This window comes from Mytilus trossulus, chromosome 8, assembly GCF_036588685.1.
Source record: "Mytilus trossulus isolate FHL-02 chromosome 8, PNRI_Mtr1.1.1.hap1, whole genome shotgun sequence".
Taxonomy (NCBI): domain Eukaryota; kingdom Metazoa; phylum Mollusca; class Bivalvia; order Mytilida; family Mytilidae; genus Mytilus; species Mytilus trossulus.
In genome coordinates, this window is record NC_086380.1 from 4,712,923 (window position 1) to 4,738,409 (window position 25,487).

The window sequence follows — 25,487 nt, forward strand, 5'->3', positions numbered from 1 at the left end:
AATGCTTGTTTTTGGCCCTTTCTTCCTTGACTGTTTGCCCCATAACCCTTAAAATAAATCCCAACCTTCTACTTATAATATTAAACATTGTGGTACAACTTTAGAGCAATTGAAATACTTAAACACAACTTATTGTCTTTAAACTAGATAAATGCTTGTTTTGGGCCCTTTTGGGCCCCTTATTCCTAAACCTTAGGGACAAAAACCCCCAAAATCAATCACTAGCTTCCTTTTGTGGTTATAAACATTGTGTTAAAATTTTATTAATTTCTATTTACTGATACTAAAGTTATTATCCAGAAACCATCAGTCTTTGGACGACGACGACGTGATACCAATATACGACCGCAAAAATTTTGTGCTCATATAAAAAGCTAAAAGGGCATTAATGTTCAATTTCCAAAAATAAAGAAGAAGGCACCAAGAGCATAAATAAAAAAAACTAGAGGCTCTAAAGGGCCTGTGTCGCTCACCTTGGTCAATGTGAATATTAAACAAAGGAAGCAGATGGGTTCATGACAAAATTGTGTTTTGGTGATGGTGATGTGATTGTACATCTTACTTTACTTAACAGTCTTGCTGCTTAAAATTATCTCTATCTATAATGAACTTGGCCCAGTAGTTTCAGAGGAATATGTTAATAAAAATTTACAAATTTTATGAAAATTGTTAAAATTGACTATAAAGGACAATAACTCCTTAATTAGGTGGTCAATTGACCATTTCGGTTATGTTGACTTATTTGTAAATCTTACTTTGCTGAACATTATTGCTGTTTACAGTTTATCTTTATCTATAATAATATTCAAAATAACCCAAAACAGCAAAATTTCCTTAAAATTACCAATTCAGGGACAGCAACCAAACAAAGGGTTGTCTGATTTGTCTGAAAATAACAGGGGCAGATAGATCTTGTTCTGATTAACAATTCTTCCCCATGTCAGATTTGCTCTAAATGCTTTGGTTTTTGAGTTATAAGCCAAAAACTGCATTTTACCTCTATGTTCTATTTTTAGCCATGGAGGCTATCTTGGTTGGTTGACCGGGTCACGCCACACATTTTTTAAACTAGATACCCGTAAAGATGATTGTTGCCAAGTTTAGATTAATTTGGCCCAGTAGTTTCAGAGGAGAAGATTTTTGTAAAAGATAACTAAGATTTACGAAAAATGGTTAAAAATTGACTATAAAGGGCAATAACTCCTGAAGGAGTCAACTGACCATTTCGGTCTTGTCAACTTATTTGTAAATCTTACTTTGCTGAACATTATTGCTGTTTACAGTTTATCTCTATCTATAATAATATTCAAGATAATAACCAAAAACATCAAAATTTCCTTAAAATTACAAATTCAGGGACAGCAACCCAACAACGGGTTGTCCGATTCGTCTGAAAATTTCAGGGCAGATTGATCTAGACCTTGTAAATACTTTTACCCCATGCCAGATTTGCTCTAAATGCTTTGGTTTTTGAGTTATAAGCCAAAAACTACATTTTACCCCTATGTTCTATTTTTAGCTGTGGCGGCCATCTTGGTTGGTTGACCGGGTCACGCCACACATTTTTTAAACTAGATACCCCAATGATGATTGTGGCCAAGTTTGGTTAAATTTGGCCCAGCAGTTTCAGAGGAGAAGATTTTTCTAAAAGCTAACAACGCCGACGCCGGACACCAAGTGAAGGGAAAAGCTCACTTGGCCCTTTGGGCCAGGTGAGTTAATAAGTAAAAAAAAAGAAAAGAAACAAACAAAACCAAGGGCAAAAGAAATAAAAAACAACACATTTCTCACTCCTTCAAATTCAAATTATGACAAAGCAAGCAAACAATAATATTATTTTTTATTATTTTCATAAAATAAAGACCCTTATATTAATAAAAATAAATATAGTATATAAAATATAGAAACATAAATCTATAAGATATAAATAGTAAAGTCTCCTTAAAAAGACAAAAATGGGTGTATTCATTTAAAACATTTAAATAAGGACGGATATTTCATCACATAACAGTCATTCCAGAAGGGATCACAGCTTTTAATTATCTAATCTGCCTATCCCCTAAATATTCTAATAAGATATATTCTTAAATCAATTTGAAATTGAATCCTGAACAAGTTTTGGTTCTTTAAAAAAACAATGTTAAATACTGCAAAATTATTACAACATACATTTAAAATTAATTAAGATTATTTGAATAGTTATTTGGCAAACATAGTTCCTATTACAAAGCATCTCAAACAGGAGTTTTTGAAAATTCGACTTGAATTTTCTAATTTTGATTTTATGAATTAACAATCAGGATATTAAAAAAAAAATGATATGACATAATAATTACAGATTTGCACAGAATTTCCACAGGCACACAGTGTTATATTAAGGTATATAGGAATTTTTTTTTCTGAGACAAGTGCCTGTGAGAATTTCCATTAACAGAAACATTTAAAAACTTTCTACATTTTCAAAATCATATAAGGACAAACCTTGACCATAATTTACAGTTATAAATATGAGATTGTTCTGGACAAACAGTATCAACTAATTTTCTTGCTTAAACAAGCAGTATCATAAGTCAAGTTTTCAGAAGATTTCATTTTCATTATTTAAAAAAAATAAAAAATCGTAATGTTGTATGCTGTTAATTCTGAAATACAATATGTTCTTATCAGTCTCAGTGTTGAACAAACAGACAAAAATGTGGCTTTCAATCATGCAATCTCAGAGATTGATGCATACAAGTACTATCAAATTTTTAAATACAGAAGATTTTTGATGATATTTTAACCCTGTCTTTCTATTTGTATAAACATAGAAAAATAATTCTGATTTAATCATATCAATTACAAAATCACAAATATTTCACTAGTTAATAATCCACAATATTAAATCTGGTTGTCTTCAAACAAAATAAGTCTTTAGTGCACCATAAGTTTCCATGTCGACTTTTCATTTTTCTATCTTTTTTTAGACAGCTCTTTTGCCCTTCTTTCTTCTCTCCATTTCTGCATCAATTTGATCATCTTTTCACTGGTATCTTGTTGTTTCTTTGGTGCCATCTTGTCAAACTCTCCAGGATCCAATGTCTTTCCAAATACTTCTTTCTGTTAGGAACAAATTATTTAAATATATATAATATTATATTTTGTAAATAAACTCATCAAAGATACCAGGACTAAATTTTGTATATATGCCAGACGTCAGTTCGTCTACAAAACACTCATCAGTGACGCACGAAAAGTGAAAAAGGCCAAATTAAGTACGAAGTTGAAGAGCATTGAGGACCAAAATTCCTAAAAGTTTTGCCAAATGCAGCTAAGGTAATCTATGCCTGAGGTAGAAAAGCCTTTGTGCTGCCCCGGATTTAATTTTTGCTATGGTTAAATTTTTACCAACACTGTTTTTTGGTTATTAGTCATATGACACCGGATACGTTTGATGTTCACATTACGCTTTGTCACAAAACATAGAATTTAGGTGTTGGCCCCTCATGAAGTAAATTTATACCTTTTTTATTGATGATATTTGATTCATTAGTGTATTTTTATAAATATTATAATATCAAGGCATTGAAATTATCTGTAAAATGGGTGCATTTCAATGAGACGAGGAACGTCCTAAATATTGAACTTTACGGGAAATCTGTAACATTAATTGAAGTTATTTTTGTACAATTGTGCAGGTTTATTTGTATGTAACTTTTTGATATAATTGAAATGAATGTTTAGACAAATTATTACTTGTATTATCAAGACATTTTATGCTCAAATATTTTTACACACATAACATGCATAACAGGATAAATTTTACATGGTACATAATTTACTGATGTTTTATTCTAAAGACATTTTACATTTCAAACAATTTATGATTTGTTCCGCATTGATATTTGAAGTAACATGACACCTACATGTATTTACAAGGAAATCTTAAAGATTGGACTAAAACTTTATTATGTAATTTTACACAATCAAAGCACTGTTAGTACTGTTTTGCATTTTGGTTACATTCTTTAGTATGATTATTTTTATGTGAAATATTGGAAAATGTTTTGTTTCTAAATACCTTTTACTTGTGATTGTATTTTTTATGTTGTAGTTTTGTACCCTCTCCGGGGGTTTGAATAGCAATAAAGCATAGAACATTGCACAGCCTAAGTATTTCAAAAGTTTAAAATTTTGCATTTTTCGCAATATTTCGAAATTTATGATATTTCATATCAATTCCTCACCCTAATTGTAAACAAGGAAGCTTGAAATAATGACCTATTCCAGAGAACTTGACAACCTTACCACTCATTACATAGTAAATGTATATAATGAAAAGAAGAAAGCAGGTAAATAAGTACTGTGGATTCATTTATTTTTGTTGATTTATGAAAACCTGCATTTTCATGGGTATTTGATTTTGTGGTTTTGCCAAAATCTCTGCATACAAAAACTATGAAAATTTGTAATTCATTGAACACTGAATCTGTGGTTCATCTGTACAAAAGACACCCATAAAAATAAATATCCAATGAATAATAATAAACCCACAGTATTATCAGATCCAAACAATTGATTTACCTGTGCATTTTTGATGTCTCTAACATTTTGTCTAAGGTATCCTTCAGTTTCTCTGTCTAAATCTGACTTATCATTACCCTCTGCATGGGCAACTAAAAAAAAGAAAGGAATGTTACTGACATATCTAAAAACATGTGTAAAATATCTAGGATGATAATTGATTGTAACTGTGAATTCATTCCTTTTCAATACTGACTTGTTTACTACCCTTTCAGCACTAAATTATGATGTTTAGGGAAGGAAGTGTGCATCTCACCATTATCATCTACTACCATAAAAATATCACCTTTTTTTCTAAGAGGAAGATTTTTTTGTCCTACCAGAGTCAAGAATCACCTTTGTCATCATTTCTATATTAAAAAAAATAAGGTTTACAGCTTTTTTCATCATTTAGTTTGAGTGTTTTGTGTTTTTTAAATTGACCAACCAGAATTAAAGATTTCCACTGGTGGTCTTGTTTTTCTCTCTAATTAAAATTAGACCCAAAAATTGTTGAGGTATACAAATTCTTTAACCATAGAATGAACATAAAAGTTAACATTATCAATGACAGAATTTAAGAAAAAAACCAATTATTAAATGATTAAAATAAAAAAAACAATTATTAAATGATTAAAATAAAAAAAACAATTATTAAATGATTAAAATAAAAAAATCATCAAAAAAGTCTTTCAACCAATATCTGAAATATTTTTCTGTAGGGAAAAACATATTCATATTTTGATTGATTGTACAAATACCTTTATCCAGCCCATGCTTTGCCCGTCTAAGGAAGTCTATGACGATCTTATTTCTTTGTTCTGTAGGTGTTTGTGCTGGAGTTGGTGTCCTTGCTTCCTCAACAGGTGGCAGCACAACAAGGGGTTCTATTGTTATTTTTGAAGCTCTGCTGGGTGGTGGAGCTACCATCAAACGACTGAAGTAAAACAAAAATATGAAATATTTGCTCTCTAATACCAATGAAATTGATTTACAAAATAAAATTTTAAATCCATGTACTCAAATACTGAAAAAATTGTTAGTAACATTTATTGTAAGGATAACTGGAAATCAGTTACAGAAGAAATCAGTGTTCAACTGTTAATATGATCTTTTTAATCGCTTTCTAGAAAAAATATTTGCCCATGCATTTCAATCACAAATAATGTTAAAAACAACTTTAGAAATATCTATAAGCAAATCTTGATCAACTATTTTATCAAATTAAGAAACAGAAATTTGTTTTGACATATTTTTTCTTGCTTGGTGACATCATAATGAGCAGGAAAAAAGTTAGACTCACCTAATATTTGATGACATGCTGTATGTTGAAGGAGCTCTTGATGGCTGAAAACACCATTTTTCTTTTATGGTTAAAAAGTTTTTAATTCATGAATTTAATTTCTGGTGAAATAGATATCTTCTTTATCTATTGAACTAACAAGCTTTTTTTGTATTTATTTTCACATGGTTATATGACTTTTTACTCAGAGTGAAAATTCAGAAATAACATCACCAAAGAGAAAAACCTCTTCTCCATTAATGCACTGACTCAAGACCAATTTTTCACTAAATTTCATAAATGAATTATCTGCCCATAAGATGTTGTTGGGGCTTTTCTTTCATTGAATTGGAAAAGGTAGATACTTGAAAATTAGCGGAAAGGAGTAAGTTCGGTAAGGCCCATATTTGGCCCCAATTATAAAGTTCATAGTAACAAGACAATAAATGTTTTAAGTTGCCTTAAAGACGTGTTAGAAAGTTAAACAGAACTGTTTTTGTCATAGTTTAGTTCTATCACGTTGATTTTTACATCCAAAAAAGGTCAAAATAAGGGATTTTGGTGAAATTTGACAAAATCAGCTAGATTTCCACCAAATAAAGGACCAGGAAACATAGAGCGCAGGCGTCGACAAGCTTAAAATTCAAATAAGACATGTGAAATGTCTTCACAAACATTATTTCAAAAGATCTTTGTTGTCGACGTATGCGCTCTATGTTTCCTGTCCAATAATCTATGGAAATTCACCCATTTTCATTGATTTTTTCGTGAAAAATCAATATGAGTACAACTTGTGACGTCATAATGAAACGCAGAAACGTAAAATTTTCAACAAAATGGTTTATATCCTAGCTTGTCAATGTATTAGCTATAATTTATCGTGATATTGGTCGATAAATCCGAATTTGAAATTTACGCTAAAAAAGAGGGCCATTTTAGGACCTTATCGAACATACTCCTTTAATTGTTGTTCAAAAGAGGCATTTTCCCTATTAATCCAGTTAAATAATGTAACATAAAAAAATATCATTTTTTAAAATCTTTTAAATCAATATTACTGGTTTAGTATGTTTCATTGCAGCCAGCTCTAGTTTGAGTTGATCTATTTCAGCCTGGGCTCGTTTTTCAGCTTCAATTCTTCTCCTTCTTTCCTACAACAAAGTTTTGTTAAAGTCAATCATTAGAATAACCTTCATTTCTGAGTTGTTACTATGGTTGCAGACATACAATAATAATCATTTAGTTTACTTTACATGAATAACCTAGGCCTGATTCTGGCATGTTGCTGTTTCTGTAACTAGGGCCAATGGTGTACAAGGACAGTAAGTAAGTGGCATGTTGCTACGGTTGCATGTTTAAGGTGGTACCCAACACTTTCACTAAAATTAATTTGGCTCGTTTAATTTTCTTAAAATTTTGGCAAAGTATTTACTTTGACCTTTTGACAAAAATGTAAAACTTTCACTAATTTTGAACCAAGCATTTTATCAGAAAAATTACGCTGGTTATCGCAGTTTGACAAGAACTAATTTTGATCATTGAGAAGCTTAATATTCCCTCAACAACACAACGCCATTAAAACATTTAGGTGATTTTACAGAGTTATCTCCCTGTAGTGTTAGGTACCACCTTAACATAGAATTTTCATAACATTGTTCTCATAGGATGTAGTTTGCTTTAGCTGTCTCTGTAACCACAATCATCAAACATTTTTTCATATTTTGTCCACAAATTACTTTTATTAGTTATCAAACTGATTTTTATCTTTTACTAAATATAAATAAAGACAGTTCTTCTGTCAAGAGATGAGGAAATGAATTATAATCCATAAAAGATAGTTACCTCGTCTAACTGATCTTGTAATGCTATTCTTTCTTCCTCCACTCTCTGTCTGTCAGTAGCAGCCATCTTGAGAAACGTTTCCTCTTCATCTCTGTTAATATTATAAGTCAGTAGATATAAGAAGATGTGATATGAGTGCCAATGAGACAACTCTCAATCCATGTCACAATTTGTAAAAGTAAACCGTTATAGGTCAAAGTACTTCAATATGGCATGGTTCTTATTTTTTGTGAAATAAATCATTTAGATAGGCAGTGGTAAAGAAAAATACCAAAAGTAGCCCTCACTGCAACTACATGATGTTATTCTACAGATAACAACTGTTTTTAGAAAATAGTTTGTTTTATAAAACATGATTATTGCATATACAGGAAAATAGAGGACTTCATAAACATAAATTATCATGTCAACATAATAATCTAACTATGTGAACATAATCTATATAGAAGTTGGAAAGCATACGGAACACATTTTGATAATGAAGCTTGGACTATGTGACAGCATTATTTCATGTTTAAATATGTGAATACACACAAGTAAATTTATATAACGTAAACAACTTTTTTTATGATAACATGACTATATTCATTTATTGCCATGCCATTTATGTTTCTCAATTGTGATATTTGTTTCATTTGTAAAAGTTCAACAATGATTTATTATTATTCTTGCATGTATATTCATACTGTGTGTCAAAGGGGGCCTTTTCTTGAAATCAAACCCCTTTCATACTCCCTATTGAGGGGGTCTCATTGGGGGGTTCTAATCCCGGATCCCGCTTAATGTTTTGTCAGATTCCTGTATCCTGCTTACACTATGTACATAAGCAATTTTTATTTTTTTGTCATTCCAGATTTCAGGTTAACCTCATTTCCCATTTTCATGACACAATAATTTGACTTTCACATGTCACCCTTAAAAAAATCGGCAATCCCGCATCACACTTAGACCCCAATGAGACCAACTATTGAAACTTGTATTTACAAGCTTGAGAAATACATTGTGCATAATTATAGATTAGTAAATTGGAGCTTATTTCAAGCTTGCTTTTTAATACAATATATGATTCCTAAATTCTTATCATTAAGTGCAAAAAGAAGTTAAATAAATGAACTAATGGTTTGCATATATCGGAATCTTAAGTAGTAAATGTTTATACATATTAATAGGTTTACTTTTTTGTATAGAAATTCTTAAATACATGGACTGTTAGTGCAAATCATGAAAACCAATAAAAAGTAACTACCAGGTATACTTTTCCAATTTTATCAGTTTCTCACAATGTCCATAGTACATAATTTAAAAGAAAAGAAAATTTTCAATAGAGCCAACATCTGTCATTCTGAAAAAACTCTTTTAAATTTCATGGAAATCATTTTTTTGAATAATATATAAAGTGCTAATGGTAATGAATCAGGCTACAATTTCAAAATACTAGTCTGCATTTTTAAAAATTGGGATTTAAATATTTGGGATTTATAAATAACAGAATTTACCTTGTCATTCAGGTGAATATACATGTTAAGCTTGAACTTACAATGTAACAAAATAAAATAAATGAAACAAAACTGAACAAGCATGCAGGTGAACTATGATAAATTCAATCAATTATGACTTACATAGTTTCAGGTATAAGTTTAGAATCTCTAAACAATTTATACCTTTCTCTGTGAGAAAAATTATACAGTCTATGAATTAACCTATTCATAAATAATTCTATTCTAATTGGTAATCTCAAAAATGGCTGGAAAAGTTAAACACTATGAGCTTCAGCTGAAAACATCAACCTAATTCAGCAATTGGCTAGAGGTGGTTACCTGCATATCTTTTTTAACAAAGTTACTTCCCTTTACAAGAGTTATCTTTCTTGGGAGTAGATTTTCAATTTTATTGTTAAAATGCAAACAACCAACAATTTAGAGAAATAAATAATGTAAACCTGATATATTAAAGGAAGATTTTGCCACCTGCTAAAAAACATGGTACCCTTATTGGAATCTGTAAATAAATTGTTACAGTTATAAACACTTTCAAACTTAAACTGAGTCTGCTGCTGTGAAAATTAAAATTTTAATCATAAATTTTGGTTGAAAAAAAAATGAAAAGAAAAGTTTCAATGAATTTATCAAGATAATTTGTTACATTTATGATATTTTATAATGACCTCTGTTGTTTAAGTTTTAAATAGACAGTTCTAAGGTATTTGAATTTAGCTTGGTTTTAAAGTTTCACCTTGTTAAATTTCTTCAATCTAAGCAAAATGTTATTTTTAAATAAGATCATGCAATCGCGTTAATGAAACATGGTTAATACAACACAGACTACATTGGTAGTATTCTTTAAAGTTACCATAGAAACAATATAACAAGGGTTCAAAATGTGAAGGTCATACAGAGGGTCCTGTACCATGCAGGGGAAAGTAATAAAAATATTGACTTCTCTTAATCTTACCTATTCCTTTAAGTTTTTAATGAAAAGAATGCATTGTACTAGTAATTAAATATAATACATATGGTTTGTTCATTCTCTTAATAAAATTTTTGAGACCTTTATAGATTATCAATGATAATATCAACGAGATCAATTTTCTTGTATAGGCCGTTAAGGCCAAAGTGAGAAAAGCAATAGAATTAAGATGACCAATGATAATCTGTTTAATCACTATTTTACCTATGACGACATTGTTAATTTCATTGACAACGGGCTTGTGGGCCCTTAGCTTTTTTGGCGATAATTTTTCATTTCACTCTACTGTTCAGAGAAAAAAAATTATCAGACATTAAGATCAAAGGAAATTTTAATAAAATAGCGATAAATGTAGTTATTGTTTTGAACCCATGTCTTATTATTGTAATTTTTTTTTATCAGACTAATGTTATCAATAGACATGTAATACAACTTACTTTTCACTTAAAACAATGTAAAATAAACAAATAACAAATTTTGTTAGAATAATATTATAAATAAAACAATTCCAATATCCAGCAGTTTAACAACTACACACGGTAAAAATTGGCAAATGACACATTTTGTTAGAAATTTATAAATAAAACATTTCCCAAATCCAGCAAGTTTAAACATGTAAAAATAGCGAGAACTGGACAAAACACATATCTTACGGTTTTGTACTTTTCACTACAGAGGATAGTTTTTCACTACCCAAGTCTGTGCTAGGAATTTTAGCACTTCTCGCAACTGATGGGGTTTTAAAGCTGTAATTTTACATAAAAAAACACTGTACACAGATAAAAACCCACACTAGAATTTCAACATTACAGGTATTTATACAAAAGCATTAAATCAAAAAAACGAATACATGTAGAATGCTTCTTTATGGAAAAATGTACCAAAAATTATGCAGTTTGAAATCAAAACTAATTATAAAAAAAAGAATTACATAGTTTCCTGTTTCTTCTATTCAAATGTAATATCATTAAAAAAAAACCAAGAAATTACAAAGTTTATATACAATATTAATATTTGTTTGAATTTTGAATCCTTTTCGTTTTGTTAAATTTTTCAATAATCAGAAGTCAAATACAATACCTTCTTTCCCGTTGATCTTGTTCTTTTCTAGCAGTTTCAACATCTTTTTGCTGTTGCATTTGTCTACAAAAAATAAAACATTAGTTAAAATAGTGTTCTCCTTTATATCAGATCTACATATGGAACTGATATTTGTATTTCCTTATGTTACCAACCGAACTTATCTGAACCACTGTTTTTGAATTCATTGGTCTGCTTTAATGTGTTTTGATCATTATTAAAAAATATGACTCAGTTTAACTTGATTGTTTCTTTTATTTTGAAACAATAACTGTGTCATATTATACAATATCAGTTTAATTCAAGGTCCAAAGAACCAATATTAACTATGAATACTATGGTTTCCTGGTCAACAATAACTTCTACAAGAATCATTTTTTTTATACATAATAAAATTGAGAATGGAAATGGGGAATGTGTCAAAGAGACAACAACCCGACCAAAATAAAAAAACACAACAGCAGAAGGTCACCAACAGGTCTTCAATGTAGCGAGAAATTCCCGCACCCGGAGGCGTCCATCAGCTGGCCCCTAAACAAATATATACTAGTTCAGTGATAATGAACGCCATACTAATTTCCAAATTGTACACAAGAAACTAAAATTTAAATAATACAAGACTAACAAAGGCCAGAGGCTCCTGACTTGGGACAGGCGCAAAAATGCGGCAGGGTTAAACATGTTTGTGAGATCTCAACCCTCCCCCTATACCTCTAACCAGTGTAGAAAAGTAAAAGCATAACAATACGCACATTAAAATTCAGTTCAAGAGAAGTCCGAGTCTGATGTCAGAAGATGTAACCAAAGAAAATAAACAAAATGACAATAATACATAAATAACAACAGACTACTAGCAGTTAACTGACATGCCAGCTCCAGACTTCAATTAAACTGACTGAAAGATTATGATTTCATCATATGAACATCAGGCACAATCCTTCCCGTAAGGGGTTTAGTATCATACCATCATAACATATATGAGAAGAACATAACCCGTGTCATGCCAACAACTGTTTTTAGAATAAATGTGTTTAGTTCCGACGCAAAGACCTTATCAGTGACTCAATATTAACGCCAAAATATGCAATCTTTAATGACTTGACAACAGTATCGTAATTATATCCCTTCTTAATAAGTCTATTCAAAGGTTTTGTAAGTTTATGAGGTGAATACTGACACCTTTGTGCTTTATAAAGAATATTTATAATATAAGTATTTTCTTGTCATACTTTTGTGCTTTATAAAGAATATTTATAATATAAGTATTTTCTTGTCATACTTTACCTAAATGATCTTTAAATTTTTCTGTTGGTTCTTAAATCTAAATCATAGTACAGTTGGACCTGTTTATAAAAGCCACTTTACAAACCTAAGGAAAGTGACCTTAACCCTTTCACCGATAGCTGCCCTGACAGAAGTTACTCTGTGACGATGGCTTCCCTGGCTACTATTACTCAAGTGGGAGATCTTCATAATAAATGTCAATAAAAACTTGTTTATAATTATTTGTGTATTTATTTCATTCACTAACACCATGTTCAAAGTTTTGTTCATGTTTTGACAATTTTTTCTTCATAAAATATTCAAATTTTCAAATTTTATGCACTATTTAGGTGAATTTCTCCAAATTCGGCTCTTTCAGCCCAAATCGTAATTTTTTTAACCCAAATCGGCAAAATTTTGAAAATTTTTAGGAGGCTGTACAAATTCCTCACACTGATCGATGTCTATTCCATGTGTTTTGTACATAAAACGACGATTTATGTCAAAAAAGTATACTAGTTTGGCCTCAATTCTTCCATTTTCCTTAAAAAAAAATGTTTCCTCATTTCAAATTCTCGTAAATTCCGTTAATTTCCTCTGATTTTGACTTGGTTTTCACTTTCATCCGGGTTATTCATCAAAGAAAGATAACTCATGTTTGCACTGTTTAAGCGGGAAATATAAAAGAGGTATTCCGATCCCGGTAAAACGGGACTCATCGTCAGCTGTCTGAAGCGTGAATCCCGGTAAACCGGGACTTGTCGGCAAAAGGGTTAAAAAAGACCTAAGATCTTTTAAATGTGTAAGTGTTACTGCATGGAGACAACAAGAGGATGATTTGACAAGCCAGGTTAATTTGTTTTTTGTATGTGTTTATTTGGGGGGGAGGGGGAGAACTAATAGGGTTAACCTTTCTTTATAGCAGGTATTACTGTATAAGTATCTTTATATCTTCCACATCTTACCTATCCCTTTCAGCCTCTCTTTCCTCTCTAGCCTTCCTCCTATCCTGAGGTTTAGTATGAGGTGGTATCACATCATTGTACCAATGTCTCCAGGGAGGATGTTGTGCTACAAATATAATATCAAATGATATGCATTAGGGACGACATCAAAGATCCATGAAAGATAAAAAACTTAAATCAAATAGTTTGGGGGTGGGGGTCAACCTTGCTGCAAGTTTTGTTAATCCAAAATCGATTTTACATATATCCTTATTAGTCAATCAATTTTTCTTAAATTAAGTTGAGAGGGGGGTGTGGGGGTCAGTGAAAAAACTATGTGAATTCAGTTTTTTTTTTATCCTACATTGAACTTTTGATGACGTCCCTTAATTTCTGAACATAAAGATCTTTATAGTATAGTGAAACCTGTCTAAATCATACCATTCATTACTTTGAAACGTTTCTAAACTGAACTTTGTTATCAATTCAGTAAATTAAGCAACTGTCCAATCAAAGAAAATCTTCAGTCTTTAGGGGTTCTTTTCAGATAATTTACTGAACAATACAAAATACAAAAGTTTCTGGACTAGAACATATAAAATATTAGTCTTAAACCTACCTTGAGTTGGATCTAAAATAGGCATTGCAGCTTTCTGGTCTTTGGTCAATAAAGAAAACAGTTCTTTGTAATAATGTAGCTTTATCTGAAAAGACAAGTTAGAGAATATGTAAATGTACTGCTTAATAAAAAAAATCTACACTGTATATTCCTACCAATAATGAAAAACATAATCAATACTTGCAGCAGTGTCTTATATGGAACAGACTTTTAATGTCCACCTCGTTGCACATATTGTATATTTCCAAGGGGTATAACTCATTTACTGTGGATTCATTAATATTCGTTGGATACTAATTTTCTTGGATTTCGTGGGTACAGGAGAACCACAAATTCAAATGTTCAACGAATTACTAATTTTCTTAAGGAATGAGTGTAGACTTAGCCAAAACCACGAAATTAAATATCCACGAATATGCATGTAAATAAGTCAATAGTCAACCAATGTAAAACTTGTCTGAGATATTGCTGATACCTACAGTATAAGTTTTATAAAAATCTGGAAAGAATTGTAGCCATATTCCATAAATTTAATATTTCCAAGGGGCATAACTCTTTTGAAAAAAGTAGATTGTCCACCATTATATAACTTGTCAGAGAAATTGCTAATATTTATATAGTGTTAGTTTTGTAAAAATCAGGCAAGAGTTGTACCCTTAAGAGCACTTACAAGGCCATTTTCCATAAATTCAATATTTGAAAGGGGCATAACCTTATTAAAAAAAGTTGATTGTCCACCTCTATATATAACTAGTCAGAAAAATTGCTGATATTAACATAGTGTAAGTTTTATAAAAATCAGACAAGAATTGTACCCTTGAGAGCACATACAAGGCCATTTTCCATAAATTTAATATTTGAAAGGGGCATAACTCTATTAATGCTTCTGTTACATCAAAATCATACACAGTAATCAAGTAATACACAAATCTGGGATAATATTTCAAAACCAAATCCTTCCAAACTTACTTCACCGTTATACAACCGATTAGAGATTATGCTGTCAGCTGATATTAACCCTTGTATAAGTTTGATAATAAATCTGGCAAGAATTGTACCTGTGATGCCACTAACAAGACAGAAAGGACAGAAGGATAGATACAAGGACAACAGGCATCCAGTATTTCCATGTCCCCACAAACCTGTCATAGGGGGCCTAAAAATAACAATTTTATAGCTTTGTGAGTTGATTAAATGCAAATTAAAATAATAACAAATAACCAGTTAAATGAGTTTTCCCAAAAAGTTTTGTTTAATTAACTTACTTCATACTGAAACTGTGGTACTGTTAGCTTACAACTCTCTGCTTTCAATATTTTCTCCATGTGTGCTGGCTATCAAAGAGAAAAAGTAAGATTAAAATGAAATTAAAAAAAAAAGAAATTCAAATTTCACTGGGCTATCATTGGCTATCAAAGAGAAAAAACATATATTGATCACAAAGCAATTTAAACATGCATGTACTTATTTTAAAGGTTTGAACTTAAATTTTACATAGTAATTTAAAATACTAGTTATTTGGAGATTCAATATCCAGTTACAATATCAGTGGTTTATTTGAAATGAATTCCTAAGTTTATTAAAGTTGCAATGCATACACAGAACAAGTGGAACAGTGCAGGTGTAATTACAGGCTTTTATATCAATAAAACAGATTTTCAGACAAGCAATAGTTATCAATGGTACCAGGATTATAATTAAATACCCCAGACGTGTGTTTCATCTACATTAAACTCATCAGTGACGCTCAGATCAAAATAGTTATAAAGCCAAACAAGTACTAAGTTGAAGAGCATTGAGGATCCAAAATTCCCCCAAAAATTGTGCCAAATACTGCTAAGGTAAGTTATTCCTTATACTTGACTTCTATTTATGTATGTCTAACAATTCTGATAATGAAGCTAAGAATATTGGTGTGTTGCTTCTTTACAAGTCTGAAGTGTGCATTGAAATAACGTACAACTGTTTCGTTACAAAAATTATTGCTGGTTAAAAGTAAATTGTTGTAACAGGAATATTTGTAAAATTTGAAATGTAGTCCCAGATTTTATAAAACTATTAAAAACTGTTGTTTAACTTTTTCTGAAACTCCATGCAGGAACAATTCCTGCAGTCATCTCAGCCCTTTCTTATAATGATTGACAACAAATCTCTTTATACACATGTCTATACACTCACTGATGTAGCTTCTTTTAATTTTTCTTTAATTAATCCTAGCAATGTTACTGTTACTATGGCCAGCCATTCATTATTGAATCCCGGTGTATCTACTCCAATCATGTACTGGTCCCATATATATAATAAAGTGTCCATCTTAAGATAGGCTGAAAAAAGGGTAATATCTTGTTAAAGCTAAATCTGACCTAGTTAATGAGGAAAATGACAAATTTTTAAAACTGAATTCGAAATTAGTTATTTAGCACCTCTATTCTAGCAAGTCAGCGTTTTTTAATTATAATATAATTTTTCATAAAAAAGCAATAAATGCATTTTTATTGCTGATGTAAAATAAAAGACTTTAAATTTAAATCAAATTGCCTATCTCTATAAGATTCTAATATACTCTAAACCAACTTATTTTACACATACATTTTTTTGTGTTTAGTTCTCTCTACCTTTTTTATGAGTGACATAATTAAATTCTATCTAAATAAATGACTTACTGACAAACACACTCCTAATCATAGGTCGTATCAGGGTCATCAATCCTTCTGTTAACAAAGCATAACTTCCTGTTTCTGTGGCAACTATTTTTTCTGTTAAGAAATAAATTTGGAAAGGTATTAATTTGTACATGAAAACTGAGATATGCTATATGCGCATGGAGATTTCTTATTATTAATGGTAATGACATAACAATAAAACAGGGGTATAATTGAAAGAAATGATGTTTAAGAAAAGAAAATTTAAACAGTTGATTGTTTGTTTTGTCCAACATGACCTGTTTTTTTCCAGGGGAAGTTAAATTTACCACCCTTATTGCAGGTTGACTCACTTTGCAGAACTTACCAATGGATTTATTGCCAAATTGTTCTTGTTCTGAATATGCATTGTATATTAGTCACTTGAATTGAAGTTAACGATTATCATACAATTAATTTTGACAATGAGACAAATTTCCATCAGACTGAGAGATCAAAGGACAAGGATGTTATTTGTAACAATTAATTATTGTTCACTGTAAGGCCTTCATAGTAGAACAAAACTTATACCAGAGAGAAAGGTATTAAGGTTCTAGTCCAACCCATTACGATGTCTTGCAAGGCGTTACAGAAATAAAAAAGCCTTGCAAGACATCATAATTATTTGGACTAGAAAGGCTCTTGCATGACAAAATGTGAAACGATTCAACAGAGCAACCATCAGTTTGCTTTATATTACCAGAATATCAGACAGCAATCAACAAGAATCACTGAATTACAGGCCCAGAAATATGGTAACTGCAATAAGTTACTTAAGTGATCTGATCCTTACCTTTGACAGGTACAAACTTTTCTGTAATCATTCTCGATACTTCAGGGTGCCGTCTCTGTAGAAGTTTAGCCACCTTGTCTATAAAGGCAATAACCTCATCATTATGGTCCTAAAACACAAAAGGACTTTGCAACAACAAATAAAAAAAGTTTAAGCATGCTTTTTAATGAAAATATTTTAAACATTTTGTTTCTTATTATGAATATTTTAAAGCTTGATGTTAATGTTCAATTATGTCTTTTTTCATCTCCCAAAACACAAAACAGAGGCTTTGTAACACTCACTGTTTCTTTTTCATTATCACAAATCTCTTATCTTTTAAAACTTACATCTGACCCTGAATCTACAACAAATCCTGGTCGACTTCCTAAAAATGTCATGAATTCTTCAACAATAAGGGCAACAACTCTTCCTGGTGGTGGTTCTCGTCTAAAATTTCAATATAATAGTAAATTATAATGAAAAAGATGGAATGTATATGTCAATTCTTCTTCCTTCACTAATGGATGATTATAAGTTTGCTTTACGTATGAATGAAATATTTTTATTTTTTAGTACCATACCTTCATATCATCAGTTGTGCATTAAAGAAAAATCATGTTTTCTAAAGGTCTTTCTTCATTCATCCATATTGTATCATTTTTTTTATATTTATCCATTAAATAACCTTAAAGACAGAGGTACATTTAGCCTGTATAACATGATAACAAATTTGAACCAGATGCTCCGCAGGGCGCAGCTTTATAGGACCGCAGAGGTTGAACCCTGAACGGTTGAACCCTGAACGGTTGAGGAAAGTATGGACACAACATTCAAGCTGGATTCAGCTCTAAATTTGGATTGTGATTAAATAGTTGACACAGCATAGGTTTCTGACACAGAAGAAATGTGGTCTTATGAACTTAAAAAAAAATTGCCTTTGAGCAATTCACTATGCTGTTGAATAATAATCCTCTCAAAAAAATATTTGAAGAAATTTTATTTTTATTTATGAAATCTGAAATGAGAAAAACTTTCCCTTATTCCAAAACTGATCTCAACTCAAATTTCTAATGGAGTTTGCAACAATAACTGCTCATTTAAATACATCATAAAATATTAAAATGTAAATAAAAAGTGCTTGTTATCACTGAATGGTAAAGATTGTTTTAATTTATCAGTTGGTAGTAATGGTGAAAATACATTGATTATTGTATAAAACATTGATTTAAGTTGTATCAACTACTATTCTGGACAAAGAAAGATAACTCAAATTTACAAAGAATATTGAAAATATCTTGCTATTGCACAAATATCTATTCTGGACAAAAGAAAGATAACTCCAATTGAAAATTGATTGCAATTGCACAATATTGTGAAATTAGATATTTCTTGCTATTGCGCAATACTGTTAATTGAAAATATCTTGCTATTGCACAAATATCTATTCTGGACAAAGAAAGATAACTCCAATTGAAAATTGATTGCTATTGCACAATATTGTGAAATTAGATATTTCTTGCTATTGCGCAATATTGTCAATTGAAGATTACTTGCTATTGAATAATACTGTGCAATTGAAAATTTCTTGCTATTGCACAATACTGTACAATTGAAGATTTCTTGCTATTGCTGAATACTGTGCAATTGAAAATTTCTTGCTATTGCACAATACCTGATATAATAATTTTGAATCCTGATTTGGACCAACTTGAAAACTTTGCCCATAATCAAAAATCTAAGGACATCTTAAGATTCAGCATATCAAAGAAGCCTAAGCATTTAATTTTTGTTAAAATCAAACTTAGTTTAATTTTGGACCCTTTGGACCTTAATGAAGACCAATTTGAAAACGGGATCAAAAATTAAGAATCTACTAACACAGTTAGATTTGGCATATCAAAGAACCCCAATTATTCAATTTTTGATGAAATCAAACAAAGTTTAATTTTGGACCCCGATTTGGACCAACTTGAAAACTGGGCCAATAATAAAAAATCTAAGTACATTTTTAGATTTAGCATATCAAAGAACCCCAAAGATTCAATGTTTGTTAAAATCAAACTAAGTTTAATTTTGGACCTTAATGTAGACCAATTTGAAAACGGGACCAAAAATTAAAAATCTACATACACAGCGTCAGTTAGATTCGGCATATCAATAACCCGAATTATTAAATTTTTGATGAAATCAAACAAAGTTTAGTTTTGGACCCTTTGGGCCCCTTATTCCCAAACTGTTGGGACCAAAACTCCCAAAATCAATTCCAACCCTTCTTTTGTGTTCATAAACCTTGTGTTTAAATTTCATTGATTTCTATTCACGTATACTAAAGTTATTGTGCAAAACCAAGAATAATGCTTATTTGGGCCCTTTTTTGGCCCCTTATTCCAAAACAGTTAGAACAAAAACTCCCAAAATCAATCCCAACCTTCCTTTTGTGGTCATAATCCTTGTGTCAAAATTTCATAGATTTCTATTTACTCTAACTAAAGTTATAGTGCGAAAACCAAGAAAATGCTTATTTGGGCCCTTTTGGCCTGTTATTCCTAAAATATTGGGACCAAAACTCCCAAAATCAATCCCAGCCTTCCTTTTGTGGTCATAAACCTTGTGTTATAATTTCATAGATTAAAGAACTAAAGTTAGAGTGCGAAAACTAAAAGTATTCGGAAGACGACGACAACGACGACGCAGCCAAAGTGACAGCAATATACGACGAAATTTTTTTCAAATTTTGCAGTCGTATAACAATTGTTGATGCCAAAGACAGCACCAGAAAGTGTCAAGAAAGTTTGCAGACATATAAAAGCAATTACATGTATTCTATTATCATGTATTATGTGACTTATCAGGAAAGTTTTTTCTTCGTTCTTTATTTAAAAATTTTGTAATATTATTTTTATGAACATACGGTTACCTTGATATATTAGTAGAAGCTACATCCATAAATGGTACTGCTAAAAGGTGTTCTACATCTCTGAGTCTGTTTTTGGTTTTTAGAATAGAATGGTAATAGGACAGTGTGGCTTTCATACCATAAAAAATACCTGGAATGACAAAAAATAACAATGCAGGCAGTAAAATTTAAAAAAAAAAGTGTTTATATTTTTTTTTTATTTCTTTAAGAATGCAATATGTGTTTTTATATTTGTTGACAATGAAATTTTAATCAATCAGTTGAAATGTGTAAACAGCAAATATAAGTCCTTGATTTGCAATTGACCAGGCAAACTAACAAAAGACCACAGAGTTGTTTTCTTAAAATTAGCAATTCATGCATTCATTTGTCATATGTTTGTAGATCTAATGAAAAGCAGAGGTGGTATTTAAGTGTTTATGCTTGTATATTTTTACAATCTAGAAAAGCTTGTTTCTTTCAAAATATAGACTTTTTAACATGTTTTTACTTTATAGATTCTGAATTAAGCAATATTCAAATTGTAAAATATTTCCATATAAGTACTTACCAACTGACCCTTTAAGGTCATTGAATGTATGTTCTGAATTCAGTAGTGTTTCACATTTTTGTGATATATCATAATCATACATAGATATAGCTGCCCTAGGGTTGGTATTCAACTGATCAATATACTGCTTTCGAACTGCAATTAAAATTGATAAAAATAAATTAAAATAATGTTTCTTACATTTAGATTTTATGTTTATTTTATTTAAATTAAAAGTATCTATAGCTTAAACCTTTGCCTATCTTCTTTGTACCCCAGTAATATTACAAAACTAATTTAAAAAATGGAGCTTTTTTTCAATAAAGATAAAATACATGTTGGGAGACTTTTCTATAAATTCTAAAATTTTTACAATGCTTTAATTTTTACAAAAATTGCCACAAGAGAAGTTTGGCATATTTGAGATTTTTACGAAACTACCTGTATACAGTATTTCTTGTAATTGTAATAATTAATCTTATTTTTTTGGTCCAATGTCCAATAATCACAATTATATATGCACACAAATTATCTGAAGGTCATACAAAACAGTACCAAGGGCAAATAATAAATCATTTAAATATTTAATACAATATGTAACAGGAATCTGAATATCTTTCAACTGAATATCTGAAAGAAAAATGTACACAGGACTTGATCCTCCTGAATAAAACTAAAATAAATCATATAAATATTGACATCTGGTTGCTTTTCTAAAAATTGCATTCCCATCCAAGCAGATCCCACTTACTGTTTTGTCAGATTCCTGTATCCCGTTTACACTATGTACGTAAGCAAGTCTAATTTTTTCTGTCATTTCCCGGGTCCCGCTAGACCCCATTTCCTGTTTTCACGACATAATAATTTGACTTTCACATGTCATGCTTACAAATAATCAGCAATCCAGCGTCATGCTTAGACCCCAATGAGACCCACATCCAACCATGTGCTTAGCATTTTACATATAACTCCTTACACATGTATCATCTGATCATTTGTGTGTTAACAAGCAGTGCAACACAAACAACTACAGTGATTTACACCTAACAAAACAACATGAAAAGCTTCCCGCCTTACGTTGTGAATACATTCAAATTTATTAATTTGAAATGATCATTGACCATTCTATTCGTACAAATCTGACATATATCTCCATTTTTGTTTTGTCCCTGTACCTGTGATAGCTTGACTCATATTGTGTGTACACAAACTATATATGTATATCTACATTGTTTACCTACCAGAGTAACTATATTCTGTAAATTATAAGTCTGTTAAGTCATATAGAAATATTATACTTAAAAGAGTTAGTTAACTTCTAATCATTAAACTATAACAAATCTCCTTATAAAAGCATTCAGTAAAAGATGAGTCATTGAAATTAGTAAACAAAATAGTTTAGTTTTTTATTTAAGGTCATTGCATTAGTCCAATGTTCCAATACCTGTTAATACAACTCTAGATCTACACACAACATTTCACACATCTAACAAAGGGTATTTTAAATGTGTACAAGAATAATTAACAACATACACATTACTAGCAATAAAATAATGCTTTCATAAAGGGATAGAAAATTAGATTTTTGAACCAAAGAACAGTTTTAACTTCCCATTTTGGAAGATGGATTTACAGGATGAAATGTCAATTAGAGTTCTTTTAAATAAAATTGATAATGCCCTACAAAATCAGCTTATTTTAGCAAGTGACAAAATAATTTGGCTTTAAAATATAAAAAGCTATATATCATACCCGTAGCCAGGAGGGTTCTGACACCCCCCCCCCTTGAAAACAAATAAGCACTGTGAAAGTAAATGTTCTGTTGGAATTGTGACTGTTAAAGTCGAGTTTGAGAGTCCAACGAACCCCAACCCCCCCTCCCTCTTGGAAATTCCTGGCTACGGGCCTGTATATGTGGCAATAGTTTGTTACAGGGATACATCTATAATCTAAAATATATATGAAAAATATAGACTCATGCTTCATGCATGCTTTTTATAACTGTCAGGGAAAAAAGCATATAAATATACCTTTTGTATTAGATAAGTATAGCCTCCATGTTAATTGTCGTATATGTAATGGCAGGGGTTGATTTAGACAAATATAAAGTTTGTTTTTCATATCTGGCCATTTCTTCAGTAGACTTAATGCCCCTTCCTCAGCGCTCTCTATTACTAAGTCAGTTTTAGTGTCCATTGGAGATTCTTCCAACAGCTGTCTAGAGACATCTTCATTTAAACTTTGGTCAGTTATTACAGAAACTTTCTTGCATAAGCCATTATAAACTGTTCCTACAATAAATAATTTCACAATTTATAATCTTCAATTCATCTAAAAACAAAGAATTATTTGAATCTGCAATCATTTTAATTTTTTAAGTCGAAAATTGAAGGAAATCCATGATAAACGGTACCTGCTTTTATACTATTAGTAACACAGTGTTACTTGTCCGTATACTATATTTTATCCTGAATTAGAGTAGTTTTGTGAAATTTAATTGGCTGATATTCATATTGTCCTAATAATTTTCAGTATAATTTTTTATTACATCAATTGCAATTATCTCCCTTATACCATTGACCTAATAAAAAATAATTCTGTAAGTTGCTTTATAAGTTGAATTATAACACATGTAGAATCCTATTTTTTTCATTTTTCACAGTTTCAGATAAAATATTTTAAAAATTTGGTTGATATTGTCCTTATAATTGAGGGGGTCTCATTGTGGGGTTCCGATCTCGGATCCTGCTTACTGTTTTGTCAGATTCCCGTATCCCACTTACACTATGTACGTAAGCAATTCTCATTTTTTTGTCATTTCCGAGGTCCAGCAAGACCTCATTTCCCGTTTTCATGCCATAATAAATGACTTTCACGTGTCACGCTTACAAAAAATCGGCAATCCCGCGTCACGCTTAGACCCCAATGAGACTCACAATTGAGTTTATCAGAATAATAATTTGTGAAATCAGGATAAAAATCTTTACACAGTGTGTAATTGCCCTAATATGAAATTTATAGGGTCAATAAAATCCATATCTGGCTTAGCTTCAGTACCAGTAGGATGTTGTCTAGTGGCTTGATATTAAAATTTGTCAATTTTCTCTAAAGTTCTTTTTAACATAAATGACCCTATAATAATCCTGTCATTGTTAGCAGGTTATTTAAAGTAAATTTGCAAAAACTGAGAGAAAATATTTAACTTTCTGACACTAACAGTTCAGTATCTGTGCAACTAAAACTTAAAGCTTTTCTTGAAAAATTATGTAATGTTCATGAAAGCATTTTTCAATTCCCAACCACACTGGCACAGAAATTAAAACGTAGTGTCTTCAGGGATGATATTTCTATGACAAATTCTTTAGTGGCATTTTCATCATTTTACATCAAAAGACAATAATATAGATTTTTTTAAAACATCTCACTATCAAAAATAAGGTGCAGATTACTAAAAAATTAGAGAAACCAACTAATTTGATTGTAGTATGATTACCTCCCTTGATAGCCTGTGTTGCTCTTTCCATAAACAGTTCTTTTTCAGGTTCTGACAAATCACTGAAGTACTGTACATGGCTTTGTGTTAACTGCTGCTGAATAGCATCATGTAACTCCTTCAGAAAACCATCCCATTCCTGAAATAGAAGGGACATAGGCTTAATATACTAGTTGTTAATTTAATAAATGTCACTTAAAAAAAGAATAAAATCATATATTTGAGGCTGATGCCAATACTTTAATAGCTATGCATGTTACTACATGAAGTTATATCCTGAAAACTCATTTCAAAAAAAAAGTTACTTAATATTTTTATCATAATTTTCACTAGCTTTTACCAATTTTTATGAATCGTATCTAGTGTTGTTTTTTTTTTAAAGACTTATGATACTTTTTTGGTATCATAAGAACATATTGGGAACATGGCCACTATAAGTTATATGGTTCGCTACTGATCCCCTAAGGATCCATAGAGGGTTAGTAAAATCCATAGGGGCGAGTAGTTCACCGTATAACGAATTTATCGCATGCTAGATTTTTTCTGCTACATTTTGTTGAAAAATAAACAATGAAACACAACAACATCGATAGATGACACACAAAATCATTTTCATTGTCAACTTCTTTGTCTGGCAGGATGACACTTGTCATTTGAATGAGAATGTGGGAAAAAATGTCAACAAGGGACAAGTGGGTATGTCGAATGAACAGTTTTGATGAATTAGTGGAATTTCAACTAATATGTAGACAAGAAGTCCGAGTTATTGTAAAAAATGGTCCGATCATTCTTGGTCCGACGTGTCTTGGTCCGACTTCTCTGGTCCGAGTTGTTTTGGCTGTCGGAAAACTGGTGTACATGGTCATGATGGTGGTTGGTTTTCAAATGGAGTGTCAAAAGAAAGTTTTGATCGATTCCGTTACTTTGAAGAAATCAAACCTTTGAATCTGTAATATGTTGTTTGCATTGTAAAAGCCATTTAGGATACGTTTGCTGTGCACCCGCCATTTGTAAACATTCTTTGATGTGAAGGTGTATTTGAAAGGAGTATTTT

At 30.8% G+C, this 25,487-nt stretch overlaps 1 protein-coding gene across 3 annotated transcripts; it reads right to left on the minus strand.

Annotated features, from left to right (window-relative positions):
* Positions 1-2,205: 2,205 nt before the first annotated feature.
* On the minus strand, positions 2,206-25,475 carry LOC134728151 (uncharacterized). 3 transcript variants are annotated; one of them, XM_063592622.1, is made up of 20 exons: positions 25,373-25,475; positions 24,434-24,572; positions 22,971-23,231; positions 20,962-21,096; positions 20,412-20,541; positions 17,842-17,941; positions 17,513-17,621; positions 16,702-16,794; positions 16,217-16,362; positions 15,304-15,372; positions 14,039-14,123; positions 13,441-13,546; positions 11,213-11,275; positions 9,286-9,333; positions 7,667-7,757; positions 6,883-6,975; positions 5,846-5,889; positions 5,304-5,479; positions 4,564-4,655; positions 2,206-3,099 (listed from the first exon to the last, which is right to left on the minus strand). In XM_063592622.1, exons 1-20 carry the CDS (start codon positions 25,439-25,441, stop codon positions 2,953-2,955), a joined length of 2,196 nt encoding a protein of 731 aa, XP_063448692.1. In that variant the 5' UTR covers positions 25,442-25,475; the 3' UTR covers positions 2,206-2,952. The 3 variants fall into 3 exon arrangements, with proteins under 3 accessions (XP_063448692.1, XP_063448691.1, XP_063448693.1); XM_063592621.1 differs by lacking the exon at positions 9,286-9,333 and adding an exon at positions 10,786-10,878; XM_063592623.1 differs by lacking the exon at positions 9,286-9,333.
* Between the last annotated feature and the right edge of the window lie 12 nt (positions 25,476-25,487).

What these genes read in the sequence shown, in the direction of transcription:
- LOC134728151 (XM_063592621.1), bottom strand. Translation starts at nt 25,441, where the DNA reads ATGGCGGGTGCACAGCAAACGTATCCTAAATGGCTTTTACAATGCAAA. An exon ending in GATTAGGAGTGTGTTTGTCA is followed by an intron (nt 16,363 to 16,701) that starts GTAAGTCATTTA and finishes CCCTTTTTTCAG; the next exon opens with CCTATCTTAAGATGGACACT. An exon ending in TACAAGATCAGTTAGACGAG is followed by an intron (nt 6,976 to 7,666) that starts GTAACTATCTTT and finishes ACTTTGTTGTAG; the next exon opens with GAAAGAAGGAGAAGAATTGA.